General features: G+C 50.3%; 1 protein-coding gene across 1 annotated transcript in view; it reads left to right on the plus strand.

The window, feature by feature from the left end:
* Positions 1–15,449, plus strand: part of LOC138473470 (deleted in malignant brain tumors 1 protein-like) — a 170,820-nt gene that overhangs the window by 39,002 nt on the left and 116,369 nt on the right. Inside the window, exon 7 of the mRNA XM_069612116.1 lies at positions 15,310–15,397. Within this exon, the coding sequence (XP_069468217.1) occupies positions 15,310–15,397 (88 nt within the window). The remainder of the gene's footprint in view (positions 1–15,309; positions 15,398–15,449) is intronic.

Consider the following 15,449-nt stretch of genomic DNA (forward strand, 5'->3'; position numbering starts at 1 on the left):
AGTGACACAGGGGTGTCATAGTGACACCCCACCATAGACTCCGTACCCTGGGACTGACTACTGTCTCCCAGGGAATGTAAAGTCACCATTGGCTTTACTAGTCCCAAATTATGAACAGAAACCAGTACAAAACCATCATATTGTGGACGTACTGGTCTGGGCAATTCGATTGCCCTGGGGTCTGTTATTCGAGGAGGCACGTCTCCGTCCCCCCTGATCGAGTTTTGGCTGGTGGTAGTGGATACTACTTTTTATATTCGACCGCAAATATATCTCTATGGGATTTTCCCATTGTCCGAGGCTACCAACTTGAATTATTTAATTCCTATAGCCTCAAACAGACCGCCGGGTTATTTATTCAATATTAATTCACCGGTTGGTATTTTTTGCCAGAACTCGATTCTAAAATGGCGTTTGTCTTCTCTTCTGTGACTCCAACCCAAGTCGAGCCCTTTGTTCCACTTTTTGGCGGGCTTCTCCACAGAAGCCTCCAGAAGTGGTGCCACTCTGTCTGGGTACCACAGGGGGTGTGGGAGGGGGTTTAGGCAGCCTGGACTGAGTTGCCTTGGCAACTCAAGTCGCACTCTTGTGTGATTGGCCCAAGTGGTGAGCCGGCCGGCTCACCACTTAGCATGTCTGATTGACAGCTAGGCTGAATGAATGGGGGTTTCTTGCATAAAAGCCGGGCTTTTGGGACTGGAACTTCAGAAGTCACCACAGGACCTGAAAGATCCAAAGAGGTAGAAGCTGAGCCGACCTGCAACGACGACACCACTGGTGGAGCCCTGCTGAACCGTCTCACCACTTCCCGACGACAAAGGAGATCTTCTTGCCGGAGAGTCTCTTCCCCTTGAGCTGGTGGGGACAACCAGTTCGCTTTCCTTTTCACCTACCAGGACGTCTAGTGGTCGAATTGCCCATGCCAAGCACTCCGGCAACCGGATAGCCACTTACCACTGAACCGCGAAAGAAAGGACCGCTCCTTTGAATCGAGAAACTCCGCGGCTGGTTTCTTCCCTGGCAGCACAACGACCTCCTGTTTTCCTCCCCGACGAGATCTTCTCTTCTGCCGGATGAAGCACCAACTTGCAACCGCTGCCAGGAACAACTGCCCCCGCTGGAGTGTTCTCACCATTTCAAGGCACTGTGTCGCCTGGCCTCCCTTTCTATAGATTGCTACAAGGTAACAGTAAATCCTTAACCTTCTAGACTGGGCTAGTCTCTTCACCTTCTAACTGGTCCCTTTATTTTGGTCCAACTCCTTTCTGAACCTTTTCGAGACTTTTGTGCACTTTTCAACGGTGTGACCTTGGACACATTTCGTTCTAGTCCTCTTAAAGTGGGTCCGGCTTTCTGAACTCTAACTTCACGGTTTTATTCTGCCTTGCTCTCTTGCTGTGTTCTTGTGAAGGTGTTGGGATCTGTTTCCATGTATGCTCTGCCTTTCTCTCCCTTTTAAACCAAATTGTTAGAGTGCCATCTGTGTTAAGCGCTCACCGCTGTCTGAAAATAAGTGGTGCTTTACTTAAGACTTGTCTAATATTCTTGTAAGGGAGTGTATATACTTTAGTGACTGTGTTTTTGAACTTGCTTGATATTAATGCCAGTGTGTTTTTATAGATGTGTTTTTAAATAAATAATTATATAACTTTTACACCAAAGCTCTGGTCAGTGTTTGCTTGTTCTACTGTATTTACCTGCCCTATTGTGTATGCTCTGTATACTGCCTAACTGTTCTTGAGAGAAGTCTAACTGCTCAGCCACAGCTACCAGGTAATTCTGGGTGGTGCACACTGCTACCAATTGGGTTTACTGCTAACTCCTGTAGTCCTAAACTTTTTGCAGTGGTCCCTAAGGGAACTGCACAGGTTTCTGCCTAACACACAGGACGGAGAGATGTCCCACAAGTATGGAGGAAAGGGGACTATGGACTAGGAGTAAGGTGGTCACTACGGTGAGTAACCTGGTAATTATTATAGAAGGGAATAGTGTGGTGTCTAGAAAAATAAAGTTATATCTACTCTAATTACCGTGTCCGTGCTGGCAATAGACCGCTAAAAGCGGCCCATTACGAGTTTGCGGGCACGAGCTTTGCGCCATGCCGGTAATGACCTCACTGCCATGGCGCTAAAGTCCGAAAAATCCCCCTTTGCGCCACCGTCTGTAGTGGAAATAGCACCTCCGGCATCCAAGCCATCGGCATTAGCGGTCACCTCTAATAGCAGTGACCGCCATTAGCGGTGACCGTAAATACACGAAACCGGAAGTTGCGTCATCGCACCGGAACGGGAAAGAGCACGGCGGCCATCTTTAAAAACACAATCCATTGCCATCCACCACAACCAGGAGCCATCTGACCCCCAGAACTCCAACACACCTCCACCACTACCTATTGCAATTTAAAATGCCAAAAGCAGTGAAAAAAATGTGAGATCGCCTGCGCAAGGAGCGCTTCTCCAGAGAGGAGCTCACCATGTTAGCTGAAACACTGCAGGAACATGCAGATGTCGTGTTCTCAAATGACATGTCCCATCCAGTATTGCAGCGCAAAAAGCAGATTTGGGTAGAGGTCGCCCAGAGAGTCAGTGCTGTTGGCACCACACCCCGCACACCCAAACAAAGCTGTAAGCGCTGGGATGACCTACATCTACGTGTGCAGAGCATACTGTCCGCCAACCGCAACCTTGGGATGGCGACAGGCGGAGGTGCGGAGTCCCCAATAAAACTGCAACCTTGGGAGGAGTTATGCGCCTCTACCATAGGCACCGAGGCAATAGAGTGAGTCAGGGACATGGAGCGAGGAGCCCCGTCATCAGCCGATGTAGGTAGGTGCCTCAAATGAAACAATGCTAATACCACCACGAACATGTCCACCTGAACTGATGTAGAGCAGGGTCCACCAGACACATAGGTACAAGACTGCCTACAGGCAGTGCAGCATCACCTTGTCCACATGCATATTGCACCCCATATCTGTTGCAACCCAGACGCCTCCATGCATCACCTACCCTAGAGTGAGGCAACCCGTATGTCACTACCCCCAATGTAAATCATCTACCATTCCATATCAAGCAGCCACCCCAATGCATGCCCGATGCCCATAGACCCATCACTAACCCTCTCCCTCCTTTGGTCCCCCACAGGCACATATTCTGACAGCGGTGATGAGTACACCGGTGCCACACCACAGAAGAAGGCCAGGTCCGAGGAGGGTGAACACCGCCCCTCAACCTCAAGGGGCAGAGGCCAACATGCACCACCTCGGAAGGCCTTGAAAACCACAGAGGCCACAGCACCAATGTGCACCACGGCCCCCACAACAACACCCACACCAGCCACCATCACTCAGGAGGCATTGGCAGAGGAAACACCATCGGCTGGCAGCAGCACAGTCAGTGAGACAGCTGTCACAGCAGCCATATCGGACGACGAGGGCGAGGTACAGCTGCATGGCGCAGCACCCGCCACAGGCCCCCTCCACTCTCCACACCTATCCCCATGCAGCGTGGTGGATGGCAGCATGCACAGGCTGTCACCTGGAGATTCATGGCCGGCAAGTTTCACCCCCACGCCAGCTGACCCTGATGACCAAATCATGGCGGAAATGCCTCACACTTCCACCCCAGCGACAACCACCCTAGAGGGGTTCATGGCCATACAGAGGTGCCAGGAGGAACTCACAGGGCTGTTGATGCAGCATCCCTAAAAACAGCCATCGAGTCCACCTCAAAGGACATTTGTGCGGAACTTGCAGCAGTGCGCCAGGTCCTCTCGGAAATGGTGGCAGCAATGCGGGACATGCATCCACCACCCTTCCCAGGACAATCCGGACCATCATCAAATGCCAGCTCTACTAGGACCAGCCCTGTGCGTCGGTCTAGCAGGAACCTGTGCAGATTGGACAAGGGGGCACCTGGTGCTGGAGGAGGGGGAGGGCAGTAGGCACAGCCATGCATACTGGTGCCATGTGGACTACTGGTGCGCGCTACTGCACACCATGTGTTGGGAAGTCAAGGGGGGAGGGGCGAGAGGGTGTGTGGGGGATTTGAGGGAGGAGGGGGAGAGGGTGTGTGCGGGAGTTGAGGGGGTGAGGGGAGGGGAGAGAGGGTGTGTGGGGTGGAGGGCTTGTTCACTTTGTTATGGTTGTTTAATACACATTTTGGTGACTCATGATTCACATGTGTGGACATTGCTTATTGCGTACGTGTGCTTTATTGGTGAACAGTCTACAGTGTCCATGTCCCTGACACACCCAGTGCCCTGAGTGCCACATCCATGTCACACTCCATGTCCATGTGTGCTAGAAACATTGGTTGATCAGTGTCTGACGCATGTCACATCCCACCTGTGCATCGCTGCCTCCCTGAGATGCTGCCCCATCCCCACCCTCCGCATCCTCATTGTCATGAGGTTGCAGTTCAGCGTGAGGGGGCAGGGGCACATTCCGTCTGATGCACATATTGTGTAGCATGACACATGCCATGATGATCTTGGCCACCTTCTCATGGCGGTACAGGAGTGCCCCACCAGACCTGCTGAGGCAGCGAAACCGTGCCTTCAAGAGGCCAAATGTCTACTCAATCACCACACGGGTACGTGTATGTGCGCGATTGTAGTCTGCCTGTTCGGTGGGTTCCGGACTGGGGTAAGGAGCCACCTCCTCAAGGGATAGCCTGCTTCACCTCCATGTGGGCAACAATGCATAAGTGTAAGTCATCACATCATATGCAACCTTGATCAATGACACCATAGCATGCATTGATTTCCTGATTGCAACCACATTCCCATGCATGAATGGAGACACACGATGTGACTGCTATGTGTGTATTCCTCTTATGGACTGGTGTGCATGCCATTGACTAGTGGGTGCTGGGGGGTCCAGTTCCTTTTGAGTGCTCTTGCACTGTGTTAGTCCACGCCGGTTGTTTCCATGATCTAGCTGATGTGCAGTGATTGTATGCTTTCATCCTGGCACCGTTGATGTCAGCCTCATGATGATGTCACTATGCAAAACAAATGGTGTAATGCACTTTTGTTGGACCTCTGTGTCAGTGTAGTGGTGCATTAATGTATTTGGGCCTCATTTGACTCCTATGTACGCAGCAATGGGGGACTGTCCTTTCAGTTGATGGTATTTGGTGCTGTGTATTGGCCACAGTAGTTGCTTGTAGCTGCATTGTGTTGAGGGGGTTACGGTCTGATTAGGTACAGTGCACACGTAGATGTCTACGGAATGGTTGTGACACTGCATCATTTACATGTTAGGGCAGCTTTCATCTTTCATTTTGTGGTCAGGTGTCAGGTCCAGTCTGGCCTGCTTTGGGGTATGAGCATGGTCCATTCTCTCAGGCACTCGCAGCCAGGTGAAGTATGCATCTCTCCCCCCCCCATCTCAGCCAGGTGAAGTATGCATCTCTCCCCCCCATCTTAGCCAGGTGAAGTATGCATCTCTCCCCCGCCCCCATCTCAGCCAGGTGAAGTATGCATCTCTACCCCAATCACCTACCCACATCACATTTCCATGGGCCTAACATGCGACTCACCGAGAAGCCAGGATCTCTGCCCTGCATGTCGCTCCATGTAGCGTGGTATCGTGGAGTTCCGCAGGACCATTGAATCATGGGTTGATCCGGGGTATCGGGCACAGCAATGTGTGATGATCTTGTTTGAGTCACATACCATTTGCACGTTGATTGAGTGGTATAGCTTATGGTTGCGGTATGCTACCTCCATGGCATGTGGGACCACCAATTCCACATGGGTGCATTCGATGGCGCCAATGCAACCAGGGATGCCGGCCAGTGAATGGAAACCAACTTTTCTGTTTGAGATCTCCTCGGCAGACCATGGTAAGTAAATGTGGTCGCCTGTGTGCCTCAGGAGGGCATCAAGCACTTGGTTCAGCGTACGTGAGAATAATGGCCATGCATGTGCCCCACTGTGTGCTGGTAGGTGCCTGCGGCCGGGAAGTGGAGCACAGACACTACCTTCAGCAGGGGTGGGATGGCAGTGCGTGATTCAATCAAGCTGACAATGTCATCATGTATCATATCTACAATGGTGTTGATGGTGTCCCGGTTCAGATGGTACAGGGTGTGGATCTGCTCAGGGGTTAGGTTGAATGGACTGGCTCGGATGCGAGGGATTGGGGGCTGCCTGCGTGGTGGCAATGGCTGCACTGGTGGGGCATGCTGGCCCTGCCTCGCCCTCCTTCTCCTTCTGCGTCTCCTCTGTGCTGCCATTAGTTGTTGTTGTTGCAGCAGTTCCACAGCAATTATATCCTCCAGCCCCAGCATTGCTAGTAGTATTGGAATCATTGTGGAGTCTGACTGGGCGTGGGAAGGGGTGGGGTGTGCTCCTTTTGTGGTGGCCCAGTCTGTATTGCCTCCACCTGTGCTGATTGTGTGCACCTGGGGCAGTTGGGAACACTGCACATGGCCGTTTACTGGTAGTCCGCGATGCCGGAATTAGATCCATGCTGGTAAGGTACTTTTCGGGCTTCAGTAGGGCGTTGTTTGCATGTCCGCCAGACTTGTGATGTTCCCCTGTTTGTGCCATGCCAGAATTTGCGGCATGGATGGACGCGTGACCGCGCTCCGGACGCTTTTTACGACACCATTAATTACGGTGCCGCTAATAGCGGCTACTCGTGTCATGATCGGCCGGAGCGGTAAGCGATGACAATAATCCTTTACCGGCATCGTTGTTCACTTACCGCCCGGGTCGTAATGAGGCCCAGTGTGTCTAGGGCACTTTTTTGGTAAACATTAACGAAAAGGGGGGTACCTGCTGGCCTACTACAAATAATTATCCAACTTTGTTCCAATAACACGCCCTCAATAAGATGGGAGTTGGAGGTGGCTCACTGACCCATTTAAAGTAGAAATGGGCGATGGCCCGGGCCCTATATTTAATGCCCATTGACCTGCTCAAAGACAAATTACTGGTATGGGTCCCTATCCTGTGGCTTCTCTTCAATACTGCCCTTAAATTGAATAGGGTCCCCCCTCCTGGCAAAAGGCAACAATTATCCCGATTTACAAGAAGGGAGGGAGGGAAGACCCAGTTAATTATAGGCCAATGTCCCTACTCGATGGAGTGGGGAAAGGTTTTGCAAAGGCCATTTATGTACACCTCCAACAGTGGGTTATTGAGGCCAAGGTGATAGATCATTTGCAAGTCGGGTTTTTCCAAAAATAGGCCCTGTAGAACAAGATTTTCATCTCCACCAGATCATCCCGAAATATGCGGTGCTAAAAAAGATGACGATTTACACAGCCTTTGTCGATCTGAGGGCCGCTTTTGACAGTGTGTCTAGGTCACTTTTTTGGTCATCATTAGCAAAAAGGGGGGTACCTACTGGCCTACTACAAATAATTATCCAACTTTATTCCAATAACACGGCCTCAATAAGATGGGTGTTGGAGGTGGCTCACTGACCCATTTAAAGTAGCCAGAGGTGTGAGGCAAGGATGTATCCTGGCCCCTATCCTCTTCCTGATTTATATTGATGAGATGGTTCGGCGTGTCAAGTTGAATTGCCAAGTTTTTCCAAAGTTAGGCCAAGAGGGATACCCTATCCTTCTTTTTGCAGATGACGCCGTTCTTCTGTCAACATCTGCCAGGGGACTCACTACTACACTGGAGACATGTTCAGGCATATGCCTGGAGCTTCAACATGGCTAAAAGCAATTCATTGTTTTTTTGCCCAAGATTTAGCAAATACGCTAAATGCAGAATGATAATTGACAGCACCGCCTTGCAGCAGGTGCAACTATTCGACTATCTAGGGGTGAGAATTAACGACCAAGGGAATTGGCGCCCTCAGATGTCTAAATCCAGTCTGACTCGGGGGGGGGGGGGGAGAACGGTGGAAGCATATTGAGATTCTTTTATTCCCACGGTCAAGGTCTGATATCACCGGCCATTAAGTTGCATTTAGCCCAAGCTAAGCCCGCTGCAATGTATGAGGCTGAAATCTGTGGCTTCTCAGATACTAACAAACTAGGGAAGGCTGAAAGATCTTTCCTGAAAAAACTATAGGGACTGCCCAAATCCTGTCTTGAGTACTCCCATTTATGCTGAATTAGGCCTAAGACCGATTCAGACAGAGGTCCTTTTTAGACCTGTCCTCTTTTGGCTGAGACTGTGGTCGGTCCCAGAATATATATTTATCGGGAAGCAACAACGCATTTCCTGGAGGCATAGGGTGGCCGGTCGTTACCCTGGTTTAGGCACGTTAAAACTCATGCTGGAGATCGGCCATCAAGGGGCGCACGGATGATGTTTACCTCTGTGTGAGGACCTCACTCAACGGCCCTTTTAGTGGATTGAGCCCCCACCAATAGACCCCCCACCCTAGGAAAGACGGTGCCCAAAGACTCCCTGGCCTTGTCGAAAGAACGGAGTGAATCGGTCTTGTCTTCACACCGAAACGACCAGCAGAACGTCCACATTCCAAACGGAGCATTGCAGAGGCATGTGACCGCCAGCAAAGGACACACGCGTCAATCGGAACAAGCCTTCACTGGACCCAGCTTGCCGCCCCCCTGTGCTGCTCTTTGCTGTCGGGTTGACCCAACAGAGAGGCAGACTCTTCCACTTGAATGCCTCAGGACTTGGAAGCGGGACGCGAAGAAGAAAGCGCCCAGCCCTCCCCCTCCTAGCAGCGGGCTGAGACGTACCAGCACGGGCTCGGCTGTGGCTTGAGACACCCGGCCGTACCCTGTGAGGTGGTGCGGATGCACGAGTCCCGGCCTAGCCCACCCAGCGGTAAGTGAGGACCACACAAAGTGCTACCGGACGTTTAAAGGGTGCATGAGACAACAAGATAGCCCTGAGATTCACTCAGGAATTCTCTAGCAAGCCGCGCCCCCACCCGTGACAACAATCTCCTGGACTCTGTGGCGCACTGCAGCCCGCGTTCTCAACCATCGAACAGACTACCCCTTCTTGGGTGGGTCCCGGCCCGGACCCTGGGTCCTGACCCCCCCCCCGAGGTGAGTTGAGAGTCTGATAACAGTGGGCTCATCCCCCATTCTCACCCTCCCAACTCTAACTGCTACCAAGGGGACAGCGCAATTGCGCAACGCTGTCAGAACACCTTTGGGGCCATATTAGACTGAACGTACAATCCAGTGCCTGCACGGATTGCGGGCCGAGGAAAACAGTACTGGATAAAAGCCCTGTCCACAGTTTCTAATAAGAGGTCATCAAGGCCCCCTTGGCTTGTCCGGTTTTTGGCCACATAACACATCACCAAAGCACACAAACAAAGTAGACCATCAAGGAGAACAGGTCCAAGACCAGACCAAAGGCGACACCGGATCCCTGCTTGAGGGTCGTGCAATGACAGTGTAAAACCCCCAGTCTCACTGAGGGACCCTGGGGAGCGTGGTTCCACTTGCCCACCCGAACCCTCCGCCCCTGAACTCAGAGGACTGTGCCGCACAGGAGATGCCCGAAAGGATACAAAGGTGTGTCCATTGAAGGCTGTGGGTATTACACTTGGCAGGCTCAAGGTCGGCGGACTGCGGGACAAACCTTCTCACACCTAATTGGGCCTTTGCTGGTCCCCTACCGAAAGACTATATTGCTCTGTGGCCGAGTAGTATTGTTCATCACCTCAACAGATGCGAGATCCTGGAGACTTGAAGGGTTGGTCCCCCAGATATTGAGGCGTGTGCCCTCCTTCCAGAACGTATCGACTAAGCATTGTCAGAGTAGGCCTGGGCGAAATCAAGGAGGGTGAGGCTCAAGTATACATACCTGTCCCCATTGAGATGGCCCCGTTCAGACATAAGGCCCGTGAATAGGAACAAACCCTTGCCTGTACATCGATACGAAGGGCCTGGTAGAACCCCTAGTTGACACAGTGAACGTGGCCTAAATGGACCTCGGATTGAACTCCTACTCGAGATAGACCCTTCACTGGATCCCAATTGCCACAGGGCCAACAGTGATGAAGATCTGTTGAAGCTGAATAAGGCACACAAACATCAACTTGCAGAAAGGAATCTATCCCGACAGGACACGGTCTGATCCTCCTGTATTAAGCACCTATCCCCCCCATATATAACTCCCGAAAAACAACCCAAGACTTCGGCGAAGATCTGACTCACCTGAACCTGTGAGGGTTGGGCCCCCAAAATCGCTTGGGCGTGTGCCCTCCTCCTGAGAGCCACACATCACAAATACGTCAGTCTAGAGTTGCCCCTACAGAAAGGAGGAAGGAGATCCCTAACATCACCAGTGCATCTTCAACTACACACCTCGCCAACGTGTCCTGTACAGGGTCCATGGACATACGACAGAAACTAGCACTGTATAAATATTCTACACCCTAATCAGCACACAAATCCTGCCAAGGACTAGACATGGCTACCTGAGGGGTGGATGCGGCATCTACTAAGGGAGACGTCACAGCCCTACTAGAGGAAATTAAAAATAGGGGGCTAACATCGGGGGGAAAATTGACAAAATCACTCAGAGAATGGACAAGATGGAGGAGAGACTCGACGGAGTGGAAAATAACCAGACCCTGCTAAATACCTTAGAGTCTCAAATGGACCACAGGATCGCCAAAGAACAATGGGAAGAAGAATTTCGTCTTAAGATGGATGATTTAGAGAATCGAGAGAGGTGAAACAACCTATGCTTTTTTGGAATCCCAGAGAAAGAGGGGGAATCCGACCGATACCTGAAAAAATCGCTCCACGACATAATGAAACTCTTATTTGAAGATGATGCTGTTGATGAACCAAAAATCGAAAGAATACACAGAGCGGGAGGGACAGCAGGCGCACTGAGGTCAATCCATGTCCGATTCCACAACTATCAAGACAACTCCAGAATCCTGGAGAAGGCTAAACGCAGCGGACCGGTTGCCCTGGAATCGGCGATGGTAACGATCTTCCAAGATTTGTCTTCTCTCACCCTCGCCCTCAGGAGGATGTGCGTCCCCCTCATGAAATTGTTGAAAGAGCAAGGGATTCGTTATAGATGGGGGTACCCATTCTCCCTTTCATCTGAGCTGGAGAGGCAAAAAAGATAGGCTGAGATCTGAAAAAGAGATTAAGAGTTGCATGCTGAATTTTTAAGAGGACACAGAGAGGCGCTAGAGCAGGACGAGAGGAGACGAGAGGTGGTGCCGCTACCAAGGCCCGAGGTAGAGGCGCATACCTGGTTCCAGGAAATATCAGAGGGGGAATGCAGAGGGCTGAATAATCATGAGAACAAACACAGCACCCTGAGGCTACATGTCATTTCTTCACAGGGTGAGACATGAACACACGCTGACACATAGGTGTTGGGGGGGAGGGTTCCCGGGTTGGTATGACCCCGCAAGTATCACAAATGCACCCACGTTCAGTGAACTACGGATTTACAGGGCTTTGATCCCAGGAGCAGACTGCAGAATGAACCCCGGATTTTGGGCAGGGGCCTGGTCAAAGATGTACTGGTGGGGGTGGGGGAACCCGACCTGGGGGGGTTTGGCCCCTGTTACACTTATAGCTACAAGAGTCTTGTTATCTCAGAATCTGGGGATGAGATGACCAAGGAACCATGAGGAACATGAGAAATGTTGATTTGAAATTGATGTTCAAGTTGTGGTTGAGACGGTGGGGGGGCTTGAAGGAGGAGGCTCAAAGTTATTTTGGATGTTATACATGCAGGACGGTGAGGTAATGGTCTTGACTGGTGGTCCGCACTTGACCTGGTGACTCCAACCAGGTTGGAACGGATGCCGTCAGGGGGGTGGTGGGGAAAGGGAGAGAGGAGAGAGGGAGGATGAGGAGTGGGGGCTAGGGAGGTGGGGGAGGATGGGGAAGGAGGAGGAGGGAGTGGGGGAGGAGGGAGTGGGGTATGCATGGGATCCTCTTTAAGCTACGAATCTGTGACACTGTGAGCGCTTGTTTCCATGATTGGTTGCCGATCCCTATCGGGGGGTCGCCCAGCATATACAAACACTAATGGTCACTGACCTAGTTACTCATAGAGTGGGTCTCTTCAAGACTGGGATGCTAAATGTCAAAGTCTGAACTCCCCGACCAAACGGTCACTGACATACAGAGAGTTCCGACGAGCCCGACTCAATGTGATGTTCCTACAGGAAACCAAATATGCAAGTGGGGAGGAACGGAGGATACTGAACCCAAGAGTGGGAACTGAACACTGGGGCTCTGGCCCTCTGCGAAAAGCAGGAGTGGGAATTCTCATCAGAAAAGGAATATCATTTAAGGTCACAAAGGTATGGGCAGACGTGGAAGGGAGATCACTATTGTTAGTTGGAAAAGGAAAGTAACTATCACCCTTGCGATGGTGTACTCCCCCAGCTCGGGACAGTCCCATTTTCTCAACAGAATGCCCCCTAAAATAATGTTGGAGGCCAGAGGGCATGTAATCCTGGGAGGGGACTTCAACATATGAGCCAGCCCTAGAATAGACCGGAGGGCGGGTAACCCCAATGCATGTGAACCGGTGGAAGGAGGCTGAGTAGGGGTCATGGAAATGTTCAACCTATACAAGTTACGAGATATATGGCGGGCATTTCACCCATGTGACACAGGCTACACCTTCTATTCCACCCCACATGGTACTTTCATAAGGATCGATTATATATGTCCCTTACTGAGGAAATAATTGAGGCAGCGAGGGGATCAGAGATAGTCCCTGTCACGTGGTCCGACCACGACATGGTCACGGTAGATTTGAACTGGGAAGGCCTTCCACACAAGGGAACAAGGTGGAGATGCAATGAATCTCTTTGGAAAGATAATGGTGGACGAAATCAGAGAAAACTTTAAGACGAAGAACAGTGGTGAGGTCTTAAAGATGATGGTGTGGGAGGCGGGGAAAGAGACGTGGCGGGGAATCCTAATTAGGGAGGGAGCCAACAAAAAGAGGAAGAGGGCCCTGGTGGAAGGGAGGCTTAGAAAGGAAATAGCACATCCTTCTCACGGGCACTCATCACAGTAATTCCCAAAGAAGGCCGAGACCCCAAATGCTGTGGATTATATCGTCCCATTTCCCTATTGAATATCAATGCCAAGATCTTCACATGGGTTCTTGCTGCTAGGCTAGAAACACTCATGCCTCGTCTGATACCCACTGATCAGGTCGGATTTATAAAGGGGAGACAGGGGGTGGACACCACGAGGAAGACCCTACACCTGATTCACGAATCACAGAAAATTACTAATGACCCAGCCCTCCTCTCGGTTGATGCAGAAAAAGCCTTTGACAGGGTTGAATGGCGCTTTCTGATGGGGGTCCTATCCAAGGTGGAAATTGGTCCAAAATTTAGAAAAGGAATCCAAGCAGTGTACATGTCCCCCAAAGCATCAGTGTTTGTAAACGGGGAATACTCCCGGTGGTTTGCCATGAGCAGGGGTACACGACAAGGGTGCCCCCTCTCCGCGATATTGTTCGCTCTCTCCCTGGAGCCCTTTGCCCAAAAGCTGAGAGAAGACAGACAGGTTCAAGGACTCGTGATGGGAGGGAAGGAATATAAGGTGGCCCTATACGCAGATGACCTACTTCTACACGTTCAGAACCCCCTGTAGTCTATACCGAGAGCAGTACACTTGATCGAAGAATTTGGAAAACTTTCTGGGTTTAAAATTGATAGAGCTAAGTCCATCCTGTTCCCGCTCCATGAACCAACACAAGGTGATCGTGAATGGGGGGGCGTGGCTAGGCAGCCATGGGATAAGTCATGTTCTAGAGTGTCTCCTGATGATCCTTCATTATCCTGTCTCATACAGCTGGTAAAACTGGGGTGTGGATACTATAGACGACAATTCTGAAGTGGGAATAGGCAGTGCACATGAAAATCGCATCCCGTGAAAGAATCGTTGTGTAGACATGCAGCTGTGATGAAAAAGGTTCCCTGCGAGACCGGAGGAAAAATTCAGACATCGTCAGACTGGCTCAGCCATTATAATAACGGGAGCTGTGAGCAAGGTGTAACTGTCCAACTGCAGCAGATCAGGACGTGGACAGGGACATATTGTGTCCGTGCCAGTAAAATAACAATAGTGAGCGCACTGGCACAGCGTGAGCCCGCTGCTGTGAATAGAAGTATAATGTTCATCCCTGAGAGCACCCCAAGAGAAGACACAAAGACATACAAATAGAGGGGCCCTGTCAAACCAGCAGATACCAGCTTAGTAGCAAAGGAGCTCCACAGGAGGGCTTGCCCAGAATATAACGTGTACGTTCACGTTAGGACCCTCACACACTGCTATTACTGCTATAAGTTAGCCCAGATAGCAGTCCTGCATTTAACGTGGTGGTGAGAATCTAGAGGATCCACCGTTCCATAGGGGGTGAGGGGGAGTGAGGGTGGGATGATGTAATGGATGTTGAAAACAGGGAAAGTTGGGCGGGAGGGCTGAAACTGAACGTTACAAAGTGTAATATGTTTCCAACAATGTTCCTGTAATTATCTTGTGTTGTTTTGAAAACTCTAATAAAAGAAATTTAAAAAAAACTCATGCTGGAGAAAATGGGGCTGGCCGATCTATGGCAGAACCCTCAGGGAATTACCCAGGGTAACATACTCAAAGTAAAGATATTTCTCGTAGAATGATTAAGGTGGAGATGTTGAATGACTGCATGCGTTGTTTCTCTATTACCCTCTATTTGTCCCATAAACCACTAATGGGGTTTGAAAAATATATTGCTTGTGTTAGGCCCTCTTTGGCATGCAGCCTCTATCTTTGGTTCAGATTTTCTCATTTGAACCTTGCATATCGAACAAAAAGCTGGACCACTGGGGGTACTGACATATGTCCAGTCTGTTGTTCTGCTACGGAAACCTACTCCATTTCCACTTTTACTGTCAGGATTACCGAGGAGCACGCTGTAAGTTTCTAAAAACAACATGCAATATGCATGGTATACGACACACAAGTCTTGCGCTCAAGCTTTTTAAAACTTGTGAGGGAATGAAAGTGGTATACTGCGTAGTAAGTTATTTAGCACAGGACTGGAGCATAAGAGTGCAAAGGATAAAAAATTGAATCACAGCAGTATGATCGAAGCTCCCTCTTAACGTGCCAGTATCCCATGAGTCTCATAAGACAGGTGAAAATCCATTAACCCAAGATGGCCTCCACAGATTGCTCTGTGTATCCTCCGTAGATTACACCTGCGGGTTACATTGGTTACATCTGCCATTCATGTACCGATTTTAATGAACTATGTTGTTTTATAATTGACTGTACATTCATGCTCTTACGCATTGTTCCCTATTAATTTGTTGTGACTATGTTTGTCTCTTTTGTATACCCATGCTCCCAATAGGTCGAATAAAAGCCATTTTGACTTTGACAAAAGTAATACCAGGTTCAGAGCCTAGCGTTCTTTCTCATGGCCTAAGAGATCAGAGATGGTAACTTGTTGAGAACATACTGCACCTGCGGGGCCGTTCTCGCCACCTTGAT

Source organism: Ambystoma mexicanum, chromosome 8 (genome assembly GCF_040938575.1).
Source record: "Ambystoma mexicanum isolate Mex_15411 chromosome 8, UKY_AmexF1_1, whole genome shotgun sequence".
NCBI lineage: Eukaryota > Metazoa > Chordata > Amphibia > Caudata > Ambystomatidae > Ambystoma > Ambystoma mexicanum.